Source organism: Tenrec ecaudatus, chromosome 18, assembly GCF_050624435.1.
Source record: "Tenrec ecaudatus isolate mTenEca1 chromosome 18, mTenEca1.hap1, whole genome shotgun sequence".
Taxonomy (NCBI): domain Eukaryota; kingdom Metazoa; phylum Chordata; class Mammalia; order Afrosoricida; family Tenrecidae; genus Tenrec; species Tenrec ecaudatus.
This window is the reverse complement of record NC_134547.1, coordinates 48,621,969-48,641,743: the sequence shown is the minus strand read 5'-3', so window position 1 is coordinate 48,641,743 and position 19,775 is coordinate 48,621,969. Positions and strand designations below refer to the sequence as shown.

The following is a 19,775-nucleotide window of genomic DNA, read 5'->3' as shown; positions in this document are numbered from 1 at the left end:
GCTTGAAACCTCTGCCCTTCAGTGACACTACATAATCCCAAATCCAGTGTCGTGGTTAATCACAAAACCAAAAAGAAAAAGACATACCAAAATTCACTGCCATCAAGTCGATGCTGGCTCATTGCAACCCTGCAGGACAGGGTAGAACTGCCCCTGGGGGTCCCCCAGACTGTCACCGTTCACGGCAGTAGAAAGCCTCGTCTTTCTCCCAAGGAGTGTCTGGTGGTTTTGAACTGCTCACCTTGCGGTTGGAAGCCCAACTTGCAGCCACCATGGCACCATATTAAAGACAGTCACATCTAAAACAGCCACCGTTGGTTGAATGCCCACTGCCGGGGTCCTTTGCTTTGTCCCCTGACTCCTACTTCCCTGGCTGGGGCACGGGGCAGAGAGGGGAGATGGGGAGAGGGGAAGAGGGGGCCCTCTTAAGAAGTACTGCCTTGTTGGAAAATTATTTTACCAGAAAGGGTGTGAGGAAAAGCTAGTTCATGGACACTGGCCCTGGGTCTTCCCCCTGTCCCTGGCCCAGGAGTGGGAACCCCACCCCCACCCCAGGAGAGCACCCAGGGATCTGAGGGTTGCAGCCTGGCAGTCTGCAGCCTGGTGGCACTGTCGTTTCAGCGCTAGGCTGCTCACCCAAGCTCAGCGGTTCGAACTCTGCCAGGAGCAGGGTGAGTTGTCTACTCTGATACAGACATCCTGTCTGAGAGACCCTCGGTAGCTCTGGTCTCATAGTGACCCTGGTGAAATAGTGGCCGTGCCTTGGACTGCAAGGTCATCAGTTCAAAACCCACCAGCTGCTGAACAGGAGAAAGATAGGCTTTTCTACGTCCATCAAGAGCTGTAGTCTTGGAAACTCGCAGGGGCAGCTCTACCCTGTCCTATAGGGTACAAAGAGTTGCCATTAATTTGGTGGTGTTGTTTCTTTCTTTTCTTTTTAAACTATTTATTTATTGCATTTTATTAGGGGCTCATACAATTCTTATCACAATCCATACATATACATACATCAATTATATAAAGCACATCCATACATTCCCTGCCCCAATCATTCTCAAAGCATCTGCTCTCCACTTAAGCCCTTTGCCTCAGGTCCTCTTTTTTTTTTCTCCCCCCTCCCTCCCCGCTCCCCCCTCCCTCATGTGCCCTTGGTAATTTATACATCGTTATTTTGTCATATATTGCCCTATCCAGAGTCTCCCTTCCCCCCCTCTTTTTTTTTTTAAATGAGCCCTGGTGGGTTATGATTGGCTTGCTAACTGTCAGGTCAGCAGTTAGCAGTTACCAGTCACTGTGGGAGAACGGCGGGGCTTTTTACACCCATAGAGACTTACAGTCTTAGAAACCCACAGGGTTCCGAATTGACTCCAGGACAGTAGGGAGTCTGGCTGAAGGCTGCCTCGGGTGCCCTCTGGTGGTTAGAGCCGGTATGACTGTGGGCGTGACGGCGGGGGGGGGGGGTACGGGGGGTACAGTGCCCAAGGCAGAGCCTCCTCCAGCCCTTGCCCCTGCCCCTCCCCGAAAACCTCTGTCTCCCCTTCCCAGGGCTCACCACAGGTTTACCTGACTGTCCCCATGGCTAGTGGCCTTCATTCTATTCCCATTATGGACTGATATGTGCCCAGCACCCTTCTAGGGTCCAGTCTAGCTCTGCCACACCCCTACTGTATGGGGCTGGGAGAGTTAGGCACTTTCTGCATCAGCAGCTGGCATGTGGAGCCCTGGGGTATGTGGGCCTGGGCCAGTCTCATATTGGAGGATGCAACCGCTGGATTCAGAGCTGAGCAGGGCCCTTCAGAACACGAGCAGGCTTCCCTTGGCTTCTGAGCCCTTAGGTTGGAGTGGGATGGGATGGATGGGGCAGGTAAAATCCAGGACTGGCCAGTCTCTAGGTCCTGCATCCTTGTCTTCTTCTGACCCCTGGAGGCACAGCCTGCAAACAGGGACAGAAGACAGGGACTCAGCAGCTTTGTGACCATCTGACACCATGGTGCATTTCTTATGCCTTTTGTCATTCCGGGGGACCCACAGTCCCCATGCCCTATCTGGGTACCCCTGGGAAACAAATCTAGTTTCAGCTCTGGAACTGGCTAGCTGGTGACCTGGGTACTCCCTTGTCGTGGGGACCTCAGATTCACTATCTGGACAATGGGTGGGCAAGAGAGAAGATCAGCAAAGGGATGTCCTGACCTTGATGTGGGGTCTGTCCAGGCTCTCTGAGAGGCCCCTGGTCTGGCATAAAGGCAGAGAGCGAAGGGCAGAGGATAGAAATCAATGTTTCCTCTTGGGGGCAGGAAGTAGGGAGACCCTAGCTGGTCCTCTGAGCAAGTCTTCCTAGCCACCCCTCCCCCCCAGAACATCGCTCTTCCCATCTGTCGGTGGGGGTGACATCATGTCCCTATGGGGTTGGGACAGAGCCCCATCAAACCAGGCGGCAGCCGTGGGGAAGCTGGCTGCTGGCCTTTCCGAGCTGTGGGGCTTTCTTGTCTGCACACGTGAACCTGGTGGGCGGTGCCCAGGCCAACAAGTGCCCCTCTTTCCAGTTACATCCGTTGTTACTACTGGGCTGTGAAGACCCTCATCACCATCGGGGGGCTGCCCGATCCGCAGACACTCTTTGAAATCGTCTTCCAGCTGCTGAACTACTTCACTGGAGTCTTTGCTTTCTCCGTGATGATCGGACAGGTAGCTGTGTCACCTGCAAGTCCCCTCTCCTCATTCCCTCCCCACCACTGCCAAGGAAGCTCCCATCAGGTAGGCTGGGAGCCCGGGACCTGCTGGTGAAGGTGGGACCCTTGGGCCCCACCACCCAGCAGGACTCAGTCCTCTTCCCACACAGGCGGCGGGACTCCTGTGACACTGGAAGGCCTGGGCTGAGCGGCTCCCGCAAAGGCTGGGGGTCAGGGGCTTCTAAGGTGGTGGGAATGGTGGGCCAGGGGGCCGTCTTGTGTTCTGGCTGGTGCTGGAGCTGAGGAGCAGTTTACCTGGTTGAGTGGTCTCCAGAGGAGGACAGACAAGGGGCTGTGAGCACCAGGAGTCAACTTGGACCGGCCCAGCCCAGCCCAGCCCATCAGGGTGGATTCCCTCCTGGTTCAACCCAAAGGGACTGAGACCATCAGAGAGGCCAGCAGCCCAGTTCTTCCCCGACCCACAGCCCCCCAAAGAGGCAGAAACCTGCCCCCAACCCAAATGTCTGTTTGTGTGACCCCCAACCCCACAGTCTGTTTTACAACCCTGCACTCTGAACCCCCAATCACTCCCCCAGATGAGAGACGTGGTGGGGGCCGCCACCGCGGGACAGACATACTACCGCAGCTGCATGGACAGCACAGTCAAGTACATGACCTTCTACCGGATTCCCAGGTCTGTGCAGAACCGCGTCAAGACTTGGTACGAGTACACCTGGCACTCCCAAGGCATGCTAGGTAAGACTGGCCTCTTCCCCTCCTCATCCTGTGGGTCTGCGGGAGGTTTGGGGGTCCTCTTATCTGTGGTACCATTTATTCGAGGGTGGGGTCTCAGGAGCCAGGACCCGTACAAGCTCCTGGAAGGTGAGGGGATTGCCTTCTGGATGCCCTGACCCCCCTAGTCATCAGGTGGAAATGCGCCTGGCCAAGGTACAAGTCAGAACAGGGCAGGGGACTCCTGGTCCTTGGGTTGCTCCCTCAGGCACTGTGCCCTCCGAGATGCTGACTCAGCTACCCCTAGGGCATACCCCATGCGGTGCTTGCTGGTGGATGTGTGGGAAGAGGGTTGCCAGTCCTTTCTTGGGAGGCACCTCTCATGGCCTTGAACTTCCAGCCTCTCAATTAACCTCTGAGCCCTTTGCTCCACTCAGGACCTCTCTCTCCTCTCCATCTACACACACTCTCTCTTTCACACACACACACACACACACACACACACACACACACACACACACACACACACACACTAGGGTGAGTCAACAAGTACCGCTACAAATTTGTACATGTACAACTTCACTTTAAATCAGATGTGCTTCAACGTGATGATTTGCTTCAGAAAGGCTGTGGTCACCTCGGGCGAGGGGCCTGCTTCCCAGCAGGGCCGGGCCATGCTCTGCTCTGTCCTGGGAAATCCTTCTGAAGGCACTGCCCTTTCAAAGATGTCACATGGAAGCCTTAACCGAATACGAATGTGCTATTGTCTTTCTCTGGGTTTTTCTTTGTCTGTGTGGGAGGAGTCCTGTTGTTTTCTGGGTCTAGCCCTCATTTGGGAGGCTAGGGAAGGGCCCCTGGCAGGGTGCCTCTAACCCCCAAGCCTCCAGCCCCCCAGTGGGAGACCCACACTTGAGTTGCAAGGTATCCTGAACGGCCTGAGGGTGGGGCTGTCGGGCAGTGTGAGGACTGTGACTTTGAATCTTTGGCATGATCCGTGTCTGTAGGTTTATAGGACATGCTGGCTCCCACGGCCTCGTCTGCCCCAGGGCAGCCTGCTGACATCTGTGTCATCTTCTCTTTCCACAAAGGAGCACCCCCAGACCCAGAGCTTCCCCCCACCCAGTCACAGCAGTCCTGGGTGCAGTATGGTAGGAGACACCAGGGCTGGACTGTTGCCGCTTCTCCTCCAGGCTCGCTGACCATGGGGTGGACAGACCATGGCGGCCTCTCTTCTGGGCAGCTCAGGGGCTGCACGGCCCGGTGGGGTCCTGGTCCCATCCTCCTGGGCAGCCTCGGCCCTTCCAAAACCCCCCTCCCTCATCTGTCAAATAGACCTTGCTGTGATGTGGCCCTCAGGTGGCTGGGAGGGTTTCATAAAATCATCTTTGTCTGATGGCCTGTAAGACAGTGCCTGGGACGCAGCCAGCAGGAGATGCTCAGCACAGGTGCCCGTGGCCTTAAAGTTGATGCCGACTCCCCATCCTTGGGGGAGGGTGGGGAGGGCAGCGTAAAGCTGGGCTCTGGAGGCTTTTCAGTGGCCGGCTTTGAGGGGTGCCTTTCTTCTGCGGCCCCTCTGGGTAGACTCGAACCACCAACCTTCCAGTCAGCAGCTGTTCTCGGGTGCCGTTGAGATGGCCCTGACTATTACGCAGGAGGGAGTCTCCTCACCCTCGATTCCCAGGAGCACTCTGGCTGTGCAGAGTCCAGGACAGGCTGGATGGTTCTCCTGACGGTCCATGGCACTTCCAATGCTCCCTGCCAGCACCACAGGCCAGACACGTCCGTGCTTCTCCCGTCCGCCTTATCCATCGCTGCCACACGCCTACGAGGCGACTGAAAGTACCGGCGCTCGGGCCAGGCGCCCCTCAGTTCTCCACGTGATGTCCTGGCTCTTGTGCATGCTAAAGAGGAGGTGAGCAATGCCTCCTCCGACGGCTGCTTCCACGAGGGTCGACAGTGGGTCCAAGTAAAAGGAGGTCCTTGATGACGTCACTCTTCTCCGTGGATCATGGATGTGGCCGACCGGTTGGTTGGGGGATATTGACAACTCCATGCAAAGAAGACCACCGCCTACAGGACTTGGGCAGTAAGCGTGGGGCACTTGGTCGACCCCGCAGCTCCTGCTCAGCCCATCCCGGTGGAGTGGCTGGGCGAGTGGGGAAGGCCGGGCTTTCCCAGCTGCACGGAGGCTCTGCGAGTGCTGAGGTGTCAGGGACTGTCCTGGAGGAGGTGATGTGTGCTGAGTGCCCAGACGACGAGGAATGAGGCGGGTGCTCTGCTCCGGGAGGGACCCGTGTCTGCAAGGGTCTGGGTGTGAGGGTTGCCCCTGGACCATCAACAACTCCATTAGGAGGCACGGGGTGTCCGGTGGGGGTATCCCTCGGTGCAGTAAAGTCCGGGGGGGGGGTCTCCTTCCTTCACAGATGAGTCAGAGCTGATGGTGCAGCTGCCAGACAAGATGCGCCTGGACCTGGCCATCGACGTGAACTATGACATCGTCAGCAAGGTGGCGCTCTTCCAGGTACCTGCCCCGCGTCCCTTCCCCTCTGGACTCTGCCCACCGCTCCCTCACCCGTGCTCCTGGACCTCCTCTTGGACAGGGCTGCGACCGGCAGATGATCTTCGACATGCTGAAGAGGCTTCGCTCGGTGGTCTACCTGCCCAACGACTACGTGTGTAAGAAGGTGAGCAGCTGGAGGGGGGCCTGCAGCTCTCTTGAAGGACCACCTGACTGCACCCCCCATGTGGGGGACGAGGAGACTGCCCCACCCATGGCTGACAAGGAAAGCCGGGTGTCTGTGGAGAGTCAGAGCCTTGACCGGGTAGATGGTCTCCGTCTGCACCCAGGTCTCCCTTGGGGGGAATGGGGTGTGGCTAGACACAGGCTGCAAAGGGATGGCCCCCGGAGGGAGGGTGAAGTCCAGCTCAGGACTGTCTTGTGGGTTCATTTTGTTTTGCTTTGCAGCAAACTCTCTTTAAAATTGAATCCTCAACCTTTGAACATGGGAAAGGCCTCAGATTTTAGAAAGTCCAGATTTTCCAGCTCCACTGGAAAACACCGGCAGCCTGCCAATTCTGGGCCGCATCTCAGATCGCAGGGTTCAGCTGGAGTGGAGGAGGGGCTCTCTCCAGATGTCACCAACCCCATCGACCCTTCACTCCTTTCCATCATCTACCTTGATCCCAGAACGCCAGTCACTCTGCATCAGGACGGCACCGGGTGTGGTTATTCCCCCAGCATCACAGACGGGGAGACTGAGGCTGGTTGGTGGCAGGGCCAGACCAGGCCCAGGCTCCGCCTTGCTTTGGGCCCAGGCCTGACTGCTGCTCTGGATGGGAATGGGCAGAGGGCCTGCCTGTGCTCTGCCCGCTCCAGGGGGAGATCGGCCGAGAGATGTACATCATCCAGGCGGGCCAGGTGCAGGTGCTGGGCGGCCCAGACGGGAAGACCGTGCTGGTGATGCTGAAGGCCGGGTCCGTGTTTGGAGAAATCAGGTGAGGAAGGGGCAGGGCTGGCCGGAGGGGAACTGAACAAAGGTGGGAGGGGCCACGTCCTCGAGAGCCACTCAGTGGTCTGAGGACCCTCTGGGAGGATGGACACAGCGCCGGCGACCACCACGCCAGACGCCGGTGGGAACCATGCGTTGTGAATGCTGTCTGAACCGAAGCCTCCCCGTATCTGCCACCCCTCCTGCTCTGCTGCAGCTTGCTGGCCGTGGGCGGCGGGAACCGGCGCACGGCCAATGTGGTGGCCCACGGTTTCACCAACCTCTTCATCCTGGACAAGAAGGGCCTGAATGAGATTCTGGTGCACTATCCCGAGTCTCAGAAGCTGCTCCGGAAGAAGGCCAGGTGCATCCGTTTAAATCCTTTCTTTTCTTCCCCTGCTCGCATTTCCTAAGACGTTCCACTTAAACAGCCTCCCTGCTTATCGGAGAAACCGGGAGAGTTTGAGCCCACCGGCCGCTCCGAGGGAGAAGATGAGTCTTCCCGTCTCCCATTAAGAGTTCGGTCAGGGGAACCCCAGGGCCATTCCCACCCCTGTGGGGTCCCCATAGTCAGCCTCGACTGGAAGGCAGAGAGTGGAGGGAGCCTCTGGAATCCCGCTCTCCAGGAGCTGTCATCAGACTCCACCAGTGGGGTCTTCACTTGTAGTTTTTCTTCCGGGACCCGGTTCACATCTCAGCTCACTCCGGCCCTTCCGCTGCAGTGAGGCTTCACTGTCCTGTAAGCCGGTAAAACCCCTCCGCCTTCTCTCTGGGACACCTCTGGCTTCTGTGAAGAACAGAGCAGCTGCTGTGGCGTTCCCCCCACCCCCTGTTGTGACCCAGGCACGTCAGAGCAGAGCTGTGCTCTGTTTGGGGCCTTCCTTCTGAGGGGCCACTGGGCGGATTCGAACCACCTACCCTTAGGTTAGCAGCGCAGTTCGAGAACTGTCTGCACCCCCAGGGGCCCCAGGAAGCCACCGAGTGCCTCAGCAGGCCAGTCGTGTGAACACTGCCCACTGCCCTCAGCCATGTCCTCTTCTGAAGTGCGTGAGAACTGGCCCCAGACAACGCCCGTGTTCTCCCTCCTCCCCAGAGAGGAGCAAGGCTCCCCATGCTGGCAGCCACCCCTCTCTGGCCCAGTTAGTGTGAGGACCACAGAGGAGCAGGGCCTGATGGGTTGAGCGGGGGTGTCGTGCCCCAGGGAGCTGGCCCTCTGGACAGAGGTGGGCGTGAGGAGAGAGGCAGGGGTCAGGGTCACAGTCTGCTCATCTCTGGGCCCAGGACGTCAGTGTTGGCAAGAGCCACCATGGGATTTGGTCCCAGTGGCCCGTTCCACAGAGGGCTGTCTGAGCCTCCCCCCGCCCCCCAGGAGTGAAGTGCTCATGGCCCTGGCTAACATCCAGGAGGTGGGAGTGAACTGGTGAAAAGGCCTTTATCTCCTGGGGCAGCAACTGCGGCACAAGCCAGCCAGGCCCATGGCCACCGAGCCTAGTCTGCCTCAGGGCCCAGGGTCACAGAGGAGAATCCCTGCCGAACCTCCTTCTCAGACACGGCCAGGGGGTTGGAACCTCCAGCCTGTCAGCAGCCGATTGGCAACCGTTTGGCTCCCCTGTGGGCAAGTGTCCATCCCATCCTAATTGCAGGACCTGGCATCTCCTGGAAACCAGGCTGGGCTTCCTTAATCTGGGCAGGGGACAGAAACCAGGCTCACTGTGGGAGGAGAAAGCCGACGGTGGCTATCTGCCTCTAGAGCAGCAGTCCCCAACCTGTGGGTCTCGAACCCTTTGGCGGGTCAAACGACCCTTTCACAGGGATCACCCGATTCATTTAACAGTAGCAATATGACAGTGATGAAGTAGCAACGGAAATAATTTTGTGGTTGGGGGTCACCACACCATGAGGACCTGTATGAAAGGGTCGCGGCATGAGGACGGTTGAGAGCACCGCTGCAGTGTTCCTTTGTGTGGTCGGACCGCCGTGCTGAGCCTTCCACCGGACTGCCTGCCTGTGAATCACGGCCTCCGGTAGCACAGGAGGCAGTGCCAGGCGTGGGAGGGGCCTCTGATGAACAACCACATCTGTGTTCCCTGTGGGCGCCCGCCTGGAGAATGTAGTCTCAGGCAACCCACACGGATGCGCACCATCTCAGCCCTTTGCCTCCAATTAGACCCGCAGCCAGTGAGATGCCCTCACTTTCAGACAAACAGGTCCGGCTGGAGGCCCGATGAACGGGCTTGCCTGTTAGCAGTCCGGGCCGCTAGATCACACGTCCACACTTGCTCTTGAGCCAAGGTCGGTGCACATTCGTCAAGGCTGGGCTCTGTGTAATGGGAAGTTCTGTCCTGACTTAGGGAGACGGTGTGGTGTGGTGAAGCTGGACCTTCTGGGCCTTGGCCCTGCCTGTGCCACTCCCTGGCAGCCTCAGGCCTGGCCCCCTTCCCACCGGAGTCTCTGCTTCCCCGCCTGTCAGAGGACAGTAAGCACCCCCCCACTCTCCTCGCAGGGTGTGGTCAGGAGGTTGCTTTGTCCTCAGTGGGACCTGAGGTGCTGGGGTCTGAGGCCTGGAACTGAATTCCCAACTCTGCCACCTCCTGGCCACGTGGCCTTAGGCTGGACCTCCATGTAAGGAGACCCGGTGGGGTAGTGGTTACACATTGGGCTGCTAACTACAAGGTCAGCAGTTTGAAACTGCCAGTCACTCCGTGGGAGAGAGGCAAGCGAGGCCGAGGCTTCCTAGTCCCATACAGAGCTACAGTCTCAAAAACCCACAGGGGCAGTTCTACCCTGATCTGCAGGGTTGCTTTGAGTCAGCATCGACTCAGTGGCCGTGAGTTTGGTTTTTGGAGTGCAGGACCACCGTGTCCTCATTTGGAAAGGGGTAGCGCTTGTCCCTGAGTTGATCTACTTGTGGGGACCCCACTCGTGTCAGAGTAGAGCTGTGTCCCACAGGGCTTTGCCGGCTGGGGTGGTAGGATGCTGACCACCAGGTCTTTCTTCTGCGGGGTCTCCGGGTGGACACAAACCACCATTTGGTTAACTGCAGAGCCGGCAACCCGTTTAGAGCACACAGGGACTGGAGTGTCGTAGGGTGACAGAAGTGAGCCTGTGTGTGTTCGTCCATTAGAGTCCCCCAACGTGGCAGTGTGTCCTCGTCAGACACTGTGGCCGTGTGTGTGTGCTCTACGGCTGCATAAGAGCAGTCCCCCCAGCATGGCAACTTACATGGTCCCCGTTTGCTGTCTTGGGTGTCCGTGGGGCTTGAGTCTGGGGCCGGCTCAGCTGGGTCACCTGCAAGGCAGGTGTCACCGGAGCTGGGTCTCACGTTAAGTCTTGGTTTAGGAAGGATCTGGTTCAAGCGCACACAGTTGTCGGCAGCATTTCCTGCAGCTGCTGACCGGACCACCTTAGGGCAGTGGTTCTCAACCTGTGGGTCGTGACCCCTTTGGGAGTCAAACGACCCTTTCACAGGGATCGTCCGATTCATAACAGTAGCAAAATTACAGTTAGGAAGTGGCAACGAAAATAATGTTATGGTTGGGGGGTCACCACAATATGAGGGACTGTATGAAAGGGTTGCAGCATTAGGAAGGTTGAGAACCACTGCCTTAGCGTCTCACTCACCAAGGCAGAGGTTACCCTGGGGTCCTAGCTAGTGGCCGGCCAGTGGCTGCCCTCCCCTTCCTCCCTGGATGCAGCCAGTCCACAAGTCCTGTGCAGCCTCTGCGCGGTCATGACCCTGGGTGTCATGTGGGTGTCATGTCACAGAGGTGACAAGTCAGCAGTCCTGCCTGCCCTGAGAGGCAGGAGGTCACAGGGAGGGGACACCAGGGAGCAGGAATCGTGGCGCCACTGTAGGACCACAGGGTCTGAGGCGCATAGACGCTGGCCTCGGAGATGGTGGTGATGACTGAGCAGAACGAGAAGTGAGGGGTCTGTGAGGTCCGAGTAATTGCTGGGTTCTTGGCTTCGCAGGATCAAAGAATTCATACCCAAGCCCAAGTGGGTCTTTATGAAGGACAGGACAAGTTTTCAGTGTCACAGTCTCTAAGGGGGTCACACTATTTCAGGAAAGCGTGTCAAGCCACGTGGAAGTCACGTGGTTCACCACTGGACACAAACCATGTGGAAATGAGCACCCACACGTGTGCAACTCGGGGGGGGGGGGCGAGCATGGGAGCCAGCTCGTGGCGCAAGAGGCCTGGGGCAAGAGAGCGTGTCAGAGTGAGCTCCCTGCCTTTGCTCTACACCACCCACTGGCTGGGGGAAGGCGTGGTTGAAGGTACTGGTTGACCCCATTGGCTGGGTTGAGCACACCTGGGTGATGTCATGAGCCTAGGCCTAGTTTGGACCGCCCAGGTGTACCTCCTACCTGGCTGAGGGCTTGAATTTGAGCATGCTCAGTTTGGGGTCTTCACAGGTGTCTAATGGTTGCCTGATTTCTTCCCAACCTCCTCCATGGGGGCCTTTGCAGGCATGGGAGAGACAACCCCCTGCCCCTAAATCTAGCTACCTATCAGGTTCTTTTGAGCTTTTCCTCTGGAGACCCCGGGTGTCTCGGCTGGTAATTTGGGGGGTTTGGGTCCACCCAGAGGTGTCTCAGAAGAAAGGCCTGGCGATCAGCACCCCCAGACTCGGCCCCTGACAACCTGGGAAGCACAGCTCTCCCATGACGCCCAGCAGGTGGCTGAGTGGGAGCTGGCTCTTTGATTTCGGACCCGGAGGTGCAGGGGTCCTCCGTGTTCCTGCGCTGCGCTAGCTCCCACCAGTCGCTCCCTCTTCTCCCCCCCGCCCCCCAGTGTGGCACAGCTGCGGGTCCTCCTCATTGCTCCATGCTCAGCACTACGCTCAGCGTGGAGGAAGCCCCCCCTCATGTCCCCTCCTTACCCACCCCTCACTCGCAAGGAGCGCGCCGCCTCCGCCCGGGAGGGTCTGCGCCGCTGTGCTGTGAGCAGGCCCTGCTGGCTCTTTCCCTTCCAGGCGAATGCTGAGAAATAACAACAAGCCCAAGGAGCAGAAGAGCGTGCTCATCCTGCCCCCGCGGGCGGGCACCCCCAAGCTCTTCAACGCCGCCCTGGCCGCCGCAGGGAAGCTGGGCCCCAGGGGGGCGGCTAAAGGTGGCAAGCTTGCGCACCTGCGGGCAAGGCTCAAAGAACTGGCCGCGCTGGAGGCGGCTGCGAAACAGCAACAGCTGCTGGAACAGGTAAATGGGGATGGGGGTCCGGCCACTCCCAGGGGAGTGGGGGCCCAAGAGGCCTGGCCTCAGAGAGAGGCCACGCATTTCATTCCATGGGTTTGTTTCTCCCTCCTCCTTGGGTGGCAAGGGACGGAGTGCACTGGGCTGAAATTGGCTTAAGGAAACAGGAGGTTGATTGGGTCAGGTCATTGAAAAGTTCAGGCAAGACTGGACCCAGGGCCCCCAGATCCTGCAGCTCTGCTTTCTCTGCGGCGCTCCACAACCAGGCTGGTCTGGGGAGAACCCGCCCCTCCATTCTAGCAAAAGTCTCAGAGCTCCCCGTCATGGCCAGGATGGGGTCAATCCCTGTGGACCGAGGATGCTGTGCTCTGGAGAGGTCTGGGCCACTCGCTCACCTCCCACGCGATGCTGGGTGGGGGTGCTGCAGCTCCTCAACAGCAAACCTGGTGCTGTGGTTGGAGGGGGCGTGGCCGTGAGCCAGGCATACCTCTCTGCAGGTGGGAGGGGCATTTTCATATTTCATATTGTGTTCGCGACCATTTAAACTATTTGAGAGGCAAAACCCTGCAGACAGGCACAGGGCCGACTGCGCCCACCCCGTGAATCTAAAAGCGAATTTTAAAATTCGTTCTGGATTTTGTTGTTGTTAATTAGAATGACTGTACTAATGATAGCTATTCAAGATGTGCTTTAGGTAGGCTGCTGGGAAAGGGTGTATGTGTGCCTGTCTGTCTGGGGTTGGTCACAATGAACCCGGCCCCATATGGGCCAGTGACAGCCCAGGGGCCCATGCTGGTGATTGACATCTGATAGCAAGGGTCAGGTATGTGACAACCAAGCCTCCAGGAGTGCACGAGTTTCTCCAGACAGTCACTCGCAGCCCCTGACTCACCAAACACCAACGGCAGCTAGTAACGTGGGGACTGGGGACTGGCTGCTGTGTGGGTGGGGAATCTGAGTGGGTACGCTTCTGGAGGAGACCCTAGAATGTTCTTGGTGCAGCAAAAGGCTCCGTCTGACCCAGGCTGGTGGCTCCTGGGTGCTAGCTTTTCACCGAGGCAGCTTCAAACCATGAATGTGATTTTGCAGTGTTCCAATAAACATGTTTCTCCGTCATTCAGAACAATGGGGCTAGGATGGCAGTGTGCCAGGGGCTCTTAACCACAAGTCCCAAGACAAGCACCAGCTCCACGACCCCAGCAAAGTCCCCAAGTTTTTGACACCCAGGTTACTGTGGACGCCACATGGCATGGGGCTGGAGACCTTTTGTGAAAGCGTTTTGGATACGGCCTAGCCCTTCCCATCAGCCTCCAGTCCCGTCTCTAGCTTGATGTTTCAAGGAGTCCCTTAATGAGCACCACCTGGCCACCCCACCCCACCCCATAGTGGGAGTGGGAGGTCAGAGTTCAACCTGGACAGAGGAGGGGGCACAGATGCTCCATTGGATGCAGAAACAGTGAGACCAAAGGAGCAACAAGTTCCCAGATTCTTGCTGGGTTCTAGAAACATCTTTGCAACACCACCCCCATCCCTTCCTTCTTTCTGCATCCTATGACTTGTGCAAACTTAGGGATCTCTGTTCCTCAGACACTCTCTGGATACCCCACTTAAATTCACTCAGGTGGGGCTTGGGCAGCTAAGGACCACTTGGCCCTCCTGCTCTGGGGTCCCATTCTTTCTCCAGGGCCCTTCTGTGAAGCAATGGGGTGAGACACAGCAAGGGAGACCTCAAGTGCCCACAAAGGCCTGGTTTTGCCCAGTTCCCTCCTGCTACACAGACCGTGACAGATGCCTATGGGGGCACCGCAGATGGGGACCCACCAGGTCCCCAAACATTGCTCAGCCACACGCCAGTACTGACAAGCTAAAGGGGGCACCAGGCCACCAGCTGTCCCTCCCATGTCACCCTTTTCTTTGTTGGCTGCGTTGTCAGGATAGTGTGGGTGATCAGTGCCCTCTCCTTCGATGGCTCAGAGGCAAGGTTCTGCCCTTAAATTAGCAGCCTGGCCCTGGCTTCCGGGACCCACAACTCAGCAGAGGCCAAACATACCCCCAAGTTCAACTAAAAGTTGGATGTTGAATTCTTATGCAGATGTTGAATTCTTAAGCATCACTAGAAACAAACAAAAAACCAAATTCACTGCCATAGAATAAATTTTGACTCATGGCGGCCTTAAAAGGGAGGGCAGAACTGCCCCTCTGGGGGAGCTCTTTACCGGAGTAAAAGCCTCATGTTTCTCCCGAGGAGCCTCTGATGGTTTCGAACTGCTGTCCTGGTGGTTAGCAGTTAGCAGCCCAACTATAACCACTACCGTCCTCATGACATGTTCTATTTCCACCATATAAACCTGCAGCGTCTCCCATCAGAGCCACTAGATCTTATCCCACCCGCCTTATTGGGGGTGGAAGCGGTGGTATCATGAAGGTTCCGTTGGCGCCTCACCCCGCTCCCTTTCCTGGTTTTAGGGCAAAAGCTCTGAAGACGCGGCTGGAGAGGCAGGTACGGCAGACACTAAGCAGCCCACAGCCCCAGGGGATGCCGCCCCGGAGCAGCCCGCGGCCCCCGCGCCGGTGCCGCAGGATCCCTCTGCGGCAGCGCCCGTGTCGCAGGATCCCCCTGCGCCAGCACCCGTGCCGCAGGATCCCCCGGCGTCTGCGTCCTCGCCCGTGCCGCAGGATCCCCCTGCGCCCGTGCCTGTGCCCGTGCCACAGGATCCCACAGAGTCCTCGCCTGCCCCGGCGCCGCAGGATCCCCCAGCACCGCACCCTCCACCGCCTGCCTCTCCCGGCAGACCCGAGGGGGCGGCCGAGCCGGAGGAGCAGTCCGTGCGGATCCACATGAGCCCGGGCCTGGAGCCCAGTGAGCAGATCCTGTCCGTGGAGATCCCGGAGGAAAAGAAGGGGGAGTGAGGTAGCCCGGGCCGCTGGGAGAAGCCGCCTAGCCGTGGCCTCAATCGATTGGATTGGATTGAATTGCTGGGCTGCTCGCAGTTAGAAATCAACTTTCCTGCTTCCAAGAGCAGTTACTTTGTATTTTTAAAGCGCTTTAGAGCCAGGAGAGGGGAAGGGACTCCACGCAGCTCTGTGGAATCAAAGCGTCCTTGAGAGTAGGGGCCCCTCAGGAATCCTCCCCACTCCCCCAATTTCGAGGACAGAAGTAATTGCATCAGGAAGGAGGGCTGTTGGGCCGATTTGGTGGGAATGAGGGCAATTCCGATTCCAGCTGGAGCCTGGCATATTCGGCTCTGCCCATCAGTCCCCTAAGAAACGGGCAGCTTGTTGGCACTGTGGTGGTTACAGCCCTCATTCATTCGGACTCAGAGCAACCCATTGTCCCAGAGTGGGGGCAGCCCCACAGGCGCAGCTCGCCCACCCCCCAGGAGCCCCACCTCCCATCAGCAGGGGTCCCTCTGCGACCATAGAGGTGGCAGCCTCCCTGGAGCCTAGAAGATGTGTTCTCACAGCTGAGGACACCACTTAGGCCGCCCCACCCCCAGAGATGCTTTCCAGATCACGTGTCAGGCTGCTGTCACGAGTCAAGAAACGGGAAGTGTCAGCCTGTCCAGGAGGATTTATGGAGAGGGTTGTATCTGCATACGCAGCGGTCCTCAGGGGAGCCAGTGATGAACCGTCACATCTGGCATAAAAGCCCACAATCCCAACGGGCACTGCCTGTTTCCCGTCCAATGACCACCGAGGGCGGGCAAATGTATGCCTGTGCGTGTGTGCGCGCGCACGTGCGCACCCAACAAAGCCGAACGTTTACTCCCGCCGTGAAGTGACATGGGGCTGTCGGCGTGCCCCTTTTTGACTCAGCGATGTGGGGTGACACTTCGCAGGCTGTGGTCTTTACAGAAGTGGGTTGTGTGTCTTACCTTCCATGGGTCCAGCAGCCAACCTTGCAGTTAGCAGCCCCCAGGGCTTCTGCAGGCTGGTGTCAGCGCCCCCCCTCCCCATCCCCAGGTCCAGAGCACATTTACCTTGTTCGAGACCCCTCTCCATCCCCCCGCCGCCACATACACACACCTGGTGTCCGCGTCATAGCCCGTGTCTGCATTTTAGACTCCACAGTGTGGCTACAGTGATGATCGACATTCTTATTGAATCCTTTTAGCAACAGCTTCTTAATTTATTTCACTGGCCAATACCATGTCGAAAGAAGTTGAAATTTAAAGGGCACCATAGGGGACCCCTAGCCCCCAGCCTCCCTGGTCCTCTCCCTGTGGTGACTGTACCCACTTCCGTCTTGCCCTTCAGCAGTTTGGTGGGGACACAAATAGGCAAACGCCTTCTCCTCTGCGCCCTCCCCCTTTTATCAGCAACGGTAAGGTAACATCGAGAGTCTTGGTTCTTTCCCACACCATTTATTGTGGGTGTAGTTTCCTGTCGGTCCATCAACGCAGTGCTTATCCAACCTTGCTTGCAATCTAGGGTGTGGTCCCAAGGACCACCTTACCCGCCAGCTGACGGACACACTCCAGAGTGGGCATTTGTGTTACTTCTGATCTTCCGCTTCTTAAAAGCGATGTCACATCAACAACCATCAAACAATGCTGCAAGGAATATTTTCATAGGGTCTGTTGTATCACAGATAACCACTGTTTGTAAGCAGAGGAAGTGTGTATGTGTGTGTGGGGGGGGTATCCTTCCTCTTGTTCTGTTAATGACCACGGAGCCAGCCCCAATCCTGGCAGCTCCATGTGCGACAGGAGGAGACTTTGCCCTGCCCCCGGGCCATTTGCATGGTCCTTGTCCCTTGAGAGGCTGTTTACTGCTCTGTCACTCTGTCTTCTCACCTTGGGAGGGCTCAGGTTCCAGCGCTCTTATCCGGCTGCCCTGTATCCTGTTCCACTGTCCTCTGGAGGCTTTGTGCGCTGCTGGCTCCTTCTCACTGCTAGGTAGCCAGGTCTTTCTTCCCGGTCTTAGTTTGGAAGCTTTGCTAGAATGGGTCCACATTGAATCACCCTGCCGGTGTCTGAAATAATCTCAGCATCGCTTCCAAGGTCCTGCCTGTCACAGTGTGGCAGGCCACGGGGGGGGGGGGGGGTGAGGGCTTTCCCATCTGCACCCCATCTCCCAGGAGCCAAGCCTAGCACCCCATGGCCATCGTTAGCAAGTATGTTAGATAATAGAGTCACCAGTGTCTGAGTGGAGCTCCAGGAGCACCTTGACTATGACATCCTACGTCAGAAGGGATCTTTTTTTATATGAGTGTGCTTGTAGCAACCAATCCTTGAATGTATACTGCTTATTATATAAAGCGAGATGTTCTTGAGGGCCCCAAGATTTGTTCTGGAGGGAAAATTGATTTCGAAATGAGAGGAGAAATGTCTTAATTTCACTGCACTCCCTTATTCACCTTGACCCTTTCTCACACCTTGGGTGTGAGGCCCATTGAACTTGAGGTAGGGGTTCGTCCGCGAACGGAATGACACTGGTGGGTGGCCAAGGGGTGGCTGGTGCAGCTCTGAAACTTTGTACTCATGCTGTCGAAACCAGACTTCTGCGTCTGCATTTCGGAATTGCTATGGATTTTGGAATATCTCCACACTTCCTGCGGTTTGGAGGCAAAGGAGTATCTAGTTGTTTTCATAGCTACATACACATGTGAAAGAAAATTCAAAGCAAAAGCCTATTCAGGATTTAATTAAGTTCCCTATCCCAATAGATTCCGCTTCCCTGGGCTCACTTCGTCTGGCTGGTTGAGTAAACACGAGCAGTATGTGTACCCTCTGGCTTTCATAGGACGCTGGATTTTAATTAAAATGCGTAGACAAATGGTTCTGCTGCGTGGATTTATTTCAGGAGCAGGTCCTGGTTTCTGTGGGACGAGCTGAGTGTCTCTCCTGGTGGAGCCTCCCTGCTGCCACCCTGGGGCTGCGATCCGTCCTGCATGCTGGGTTCTGCTGCCACCCTGGGGCTGCGATCCGTCCTGCATGCTGGGTCAACCGGTGCCGCTGGTCACTGGCACTTTTCTGCTTGTGAAACGGCATCCACTGTGCCATGTGGCTTACCTCATGTGGTCCCAAGGACTCCAACACCTCCCCACCCCCCCAAATTACTGGACTCACTGTGAGTGTGTTGGTCTCACCAAGCCAAGGGCTTACAAGTTCCTCCAGCAGCCAGTTGCCATCTGAGTCCTTCCCGGTACACAGAAGCCCCATTGGTTTTCCAGGGGACTTGTCCCACAAGTGGCTGGACAGTCCTTTCGTCGGAGGCACTTCTGAGTGTGTTTGAATTGTCAACAGTAGAACAGTGCCTAACTGTTACACACAACACTTCCCGCGCCCATTCGACTTGTCCAGTCGTGTGCTGAAGTACTAGACCTTGGGGTCCACCAACCTGACTTCTGACCCCAGCGTGACCACATGCCAGGGGTGACGACAGACCCCATGGAGCCCCGAGGACCTCACCTGTGGAATGCAGATGATGCACAGGTCACTGGGGAGTCAACAGCCAGCCGGCATCGCCTAGCCGAGTGAGCGTGCCTGAAGAGCCTGCTTGTCTGACCCCCTTACCCCGGGTTAGAAGGCCTGTCTTCTCTGAATTCTGAGGTTTCATGTGCACTGCAGGGTGGTGGGCACCTCTTCCTGGCTCTTTAATTGGGAGTTTGTGCGGGGCGCTGGGCAGCTGTGCGGTGAGTTTAGATCACTGCTTCCTCCCATCCACGAAGCACCTAATTCAATCTCATATAAAAACACCCTAAAACACCCAACCCCAGTTTATTCTCCTCGGGCGCTCGTCCCATTCTGGGCTGAGATCTGAGCCATCGCCCAGCCTTTCACGCTCAAGGAGGTCCCCCCACACCCCACGGCAATTCGTGGGCAAGGGGCCCTGCGTTGTCACGGCGTGTTCCAATGTCGCTGTTGGCGCCACAGAGTTGGTTCCGGCTCATAGCAGTCTCAACCGCCTGATCCTGCACTAGCCTCACGCTTGGTACATTTGCGCCCGTGGTTGCTTTGTTGTGTTTGACGCCTGTCCTGATTTGGCTCTCCTCTTTCCTGGTGTCTAAGGCAGTCGCCAGGAGAGGGAGGTAGAAATGTGTCTTTTCCCCCATGCAGTGTCCACCTCCCTTCTGTTAGTAATAGGACCCCACTTCCCTTTTGGAAGGAGCCCTGGTGGTGTCGTGGTCACACTTGGGATTGCAAACCATAAGGTCAGGGGTTCAAAGCCACCAGCTGCTCTATGGGAGAAAGAGGGGTCTCGCTACTCCTGTAACACGTTACCATCTCAGAGACACACAAGGGCAGTCTCCCCTGTGTTACAGGGTTGCTATGAGTCGGAATTGACTGCTGGGTTTTCCCTTTTGGAAGATTGCTTTTCAATCAAGGTCCCCCATGCTATCTTGACTACAGAGATCCAAGCGGGGCCCATTGGTTCTTGTTCCCAGAGCTCCGCATCTGGGGCACTGATACTGCATGGTGCCTTCTCCCTTTGCCCCTTCTAACAGAACCTGACTTAGATTCGGGCAGCAACACGCCCAGCCCGGGCAGGGAGGGCAAGCCCAACTGATCTGCCTCTTTTGTGCCCTTCTGCCAATGACTGGCTCTCCCAGCCTCCTCGCAGCAAGGTGTGGTCACTGACCCATTTCTGACCAATGAATGATAAGGGGACGGCTGATGGGGGCGCTTACTGAATAAAAGGAAAGCCCCCTTCTATAGTTCTTGGGGTGGCAGCAGTGTGAGGACATGC

General features: G+C 57.2%; 1 protein-coding gene across 1 annotated transcript in view; it reads left to right on the top strand.

Annotated features, from left to right (window-relative positions):
• The window catches only part of CNGB1 (cyclic nucleotide gated channel subunit beta 1), a 61,991-nt gene extending 46,998 nt beyond the window's left edge, over nucleotides 1-14,993 (top strand). Inside the window, exons 22-30 of the mRNA XM_075536705.1 lie at nucleotides 2,544-2,685; nucleotides 3,266-3,425; nucleotides 5,825-5,922; nucleotides 6,002-6,085; nucleotides 6,778-6,896; nucleotides 7,107-7,253; nucleotides 11,867-12,089; nucleotides 14,550-14,654; nucleotides 14,808-14,993. Coding sequence (XP_075392820.1) covers nucleotides 2,544-2,685; nucleotides 3,266-3,425; nucleotides 5,825-5,922; nucleotides 6,002-6,085; nucleotides 6,778-6,896; nucleotides 7,107-7,253; nucleotides 11,867-12,089; nucleotides 14,550-14,654; nucleotides 14,808-14,993 — 1,264 coding nt within the window. The remainder of the gene's footprint in view (nucleotides 1-2,543; nucleotides 2,686-3,265; nucleotides 3,426-5,824; nucleotides 5,923-6,001; nucleotides 6,086-6,777; nucleotides 6,897-7,106; nucleotides 7,254-11,866; nucleotides 12,090-14,549; nucleotides 14,655-14,807) is intronic.
• Nucleotides 14,994-19,775: the final 4,782 nt, after the last annotated feature.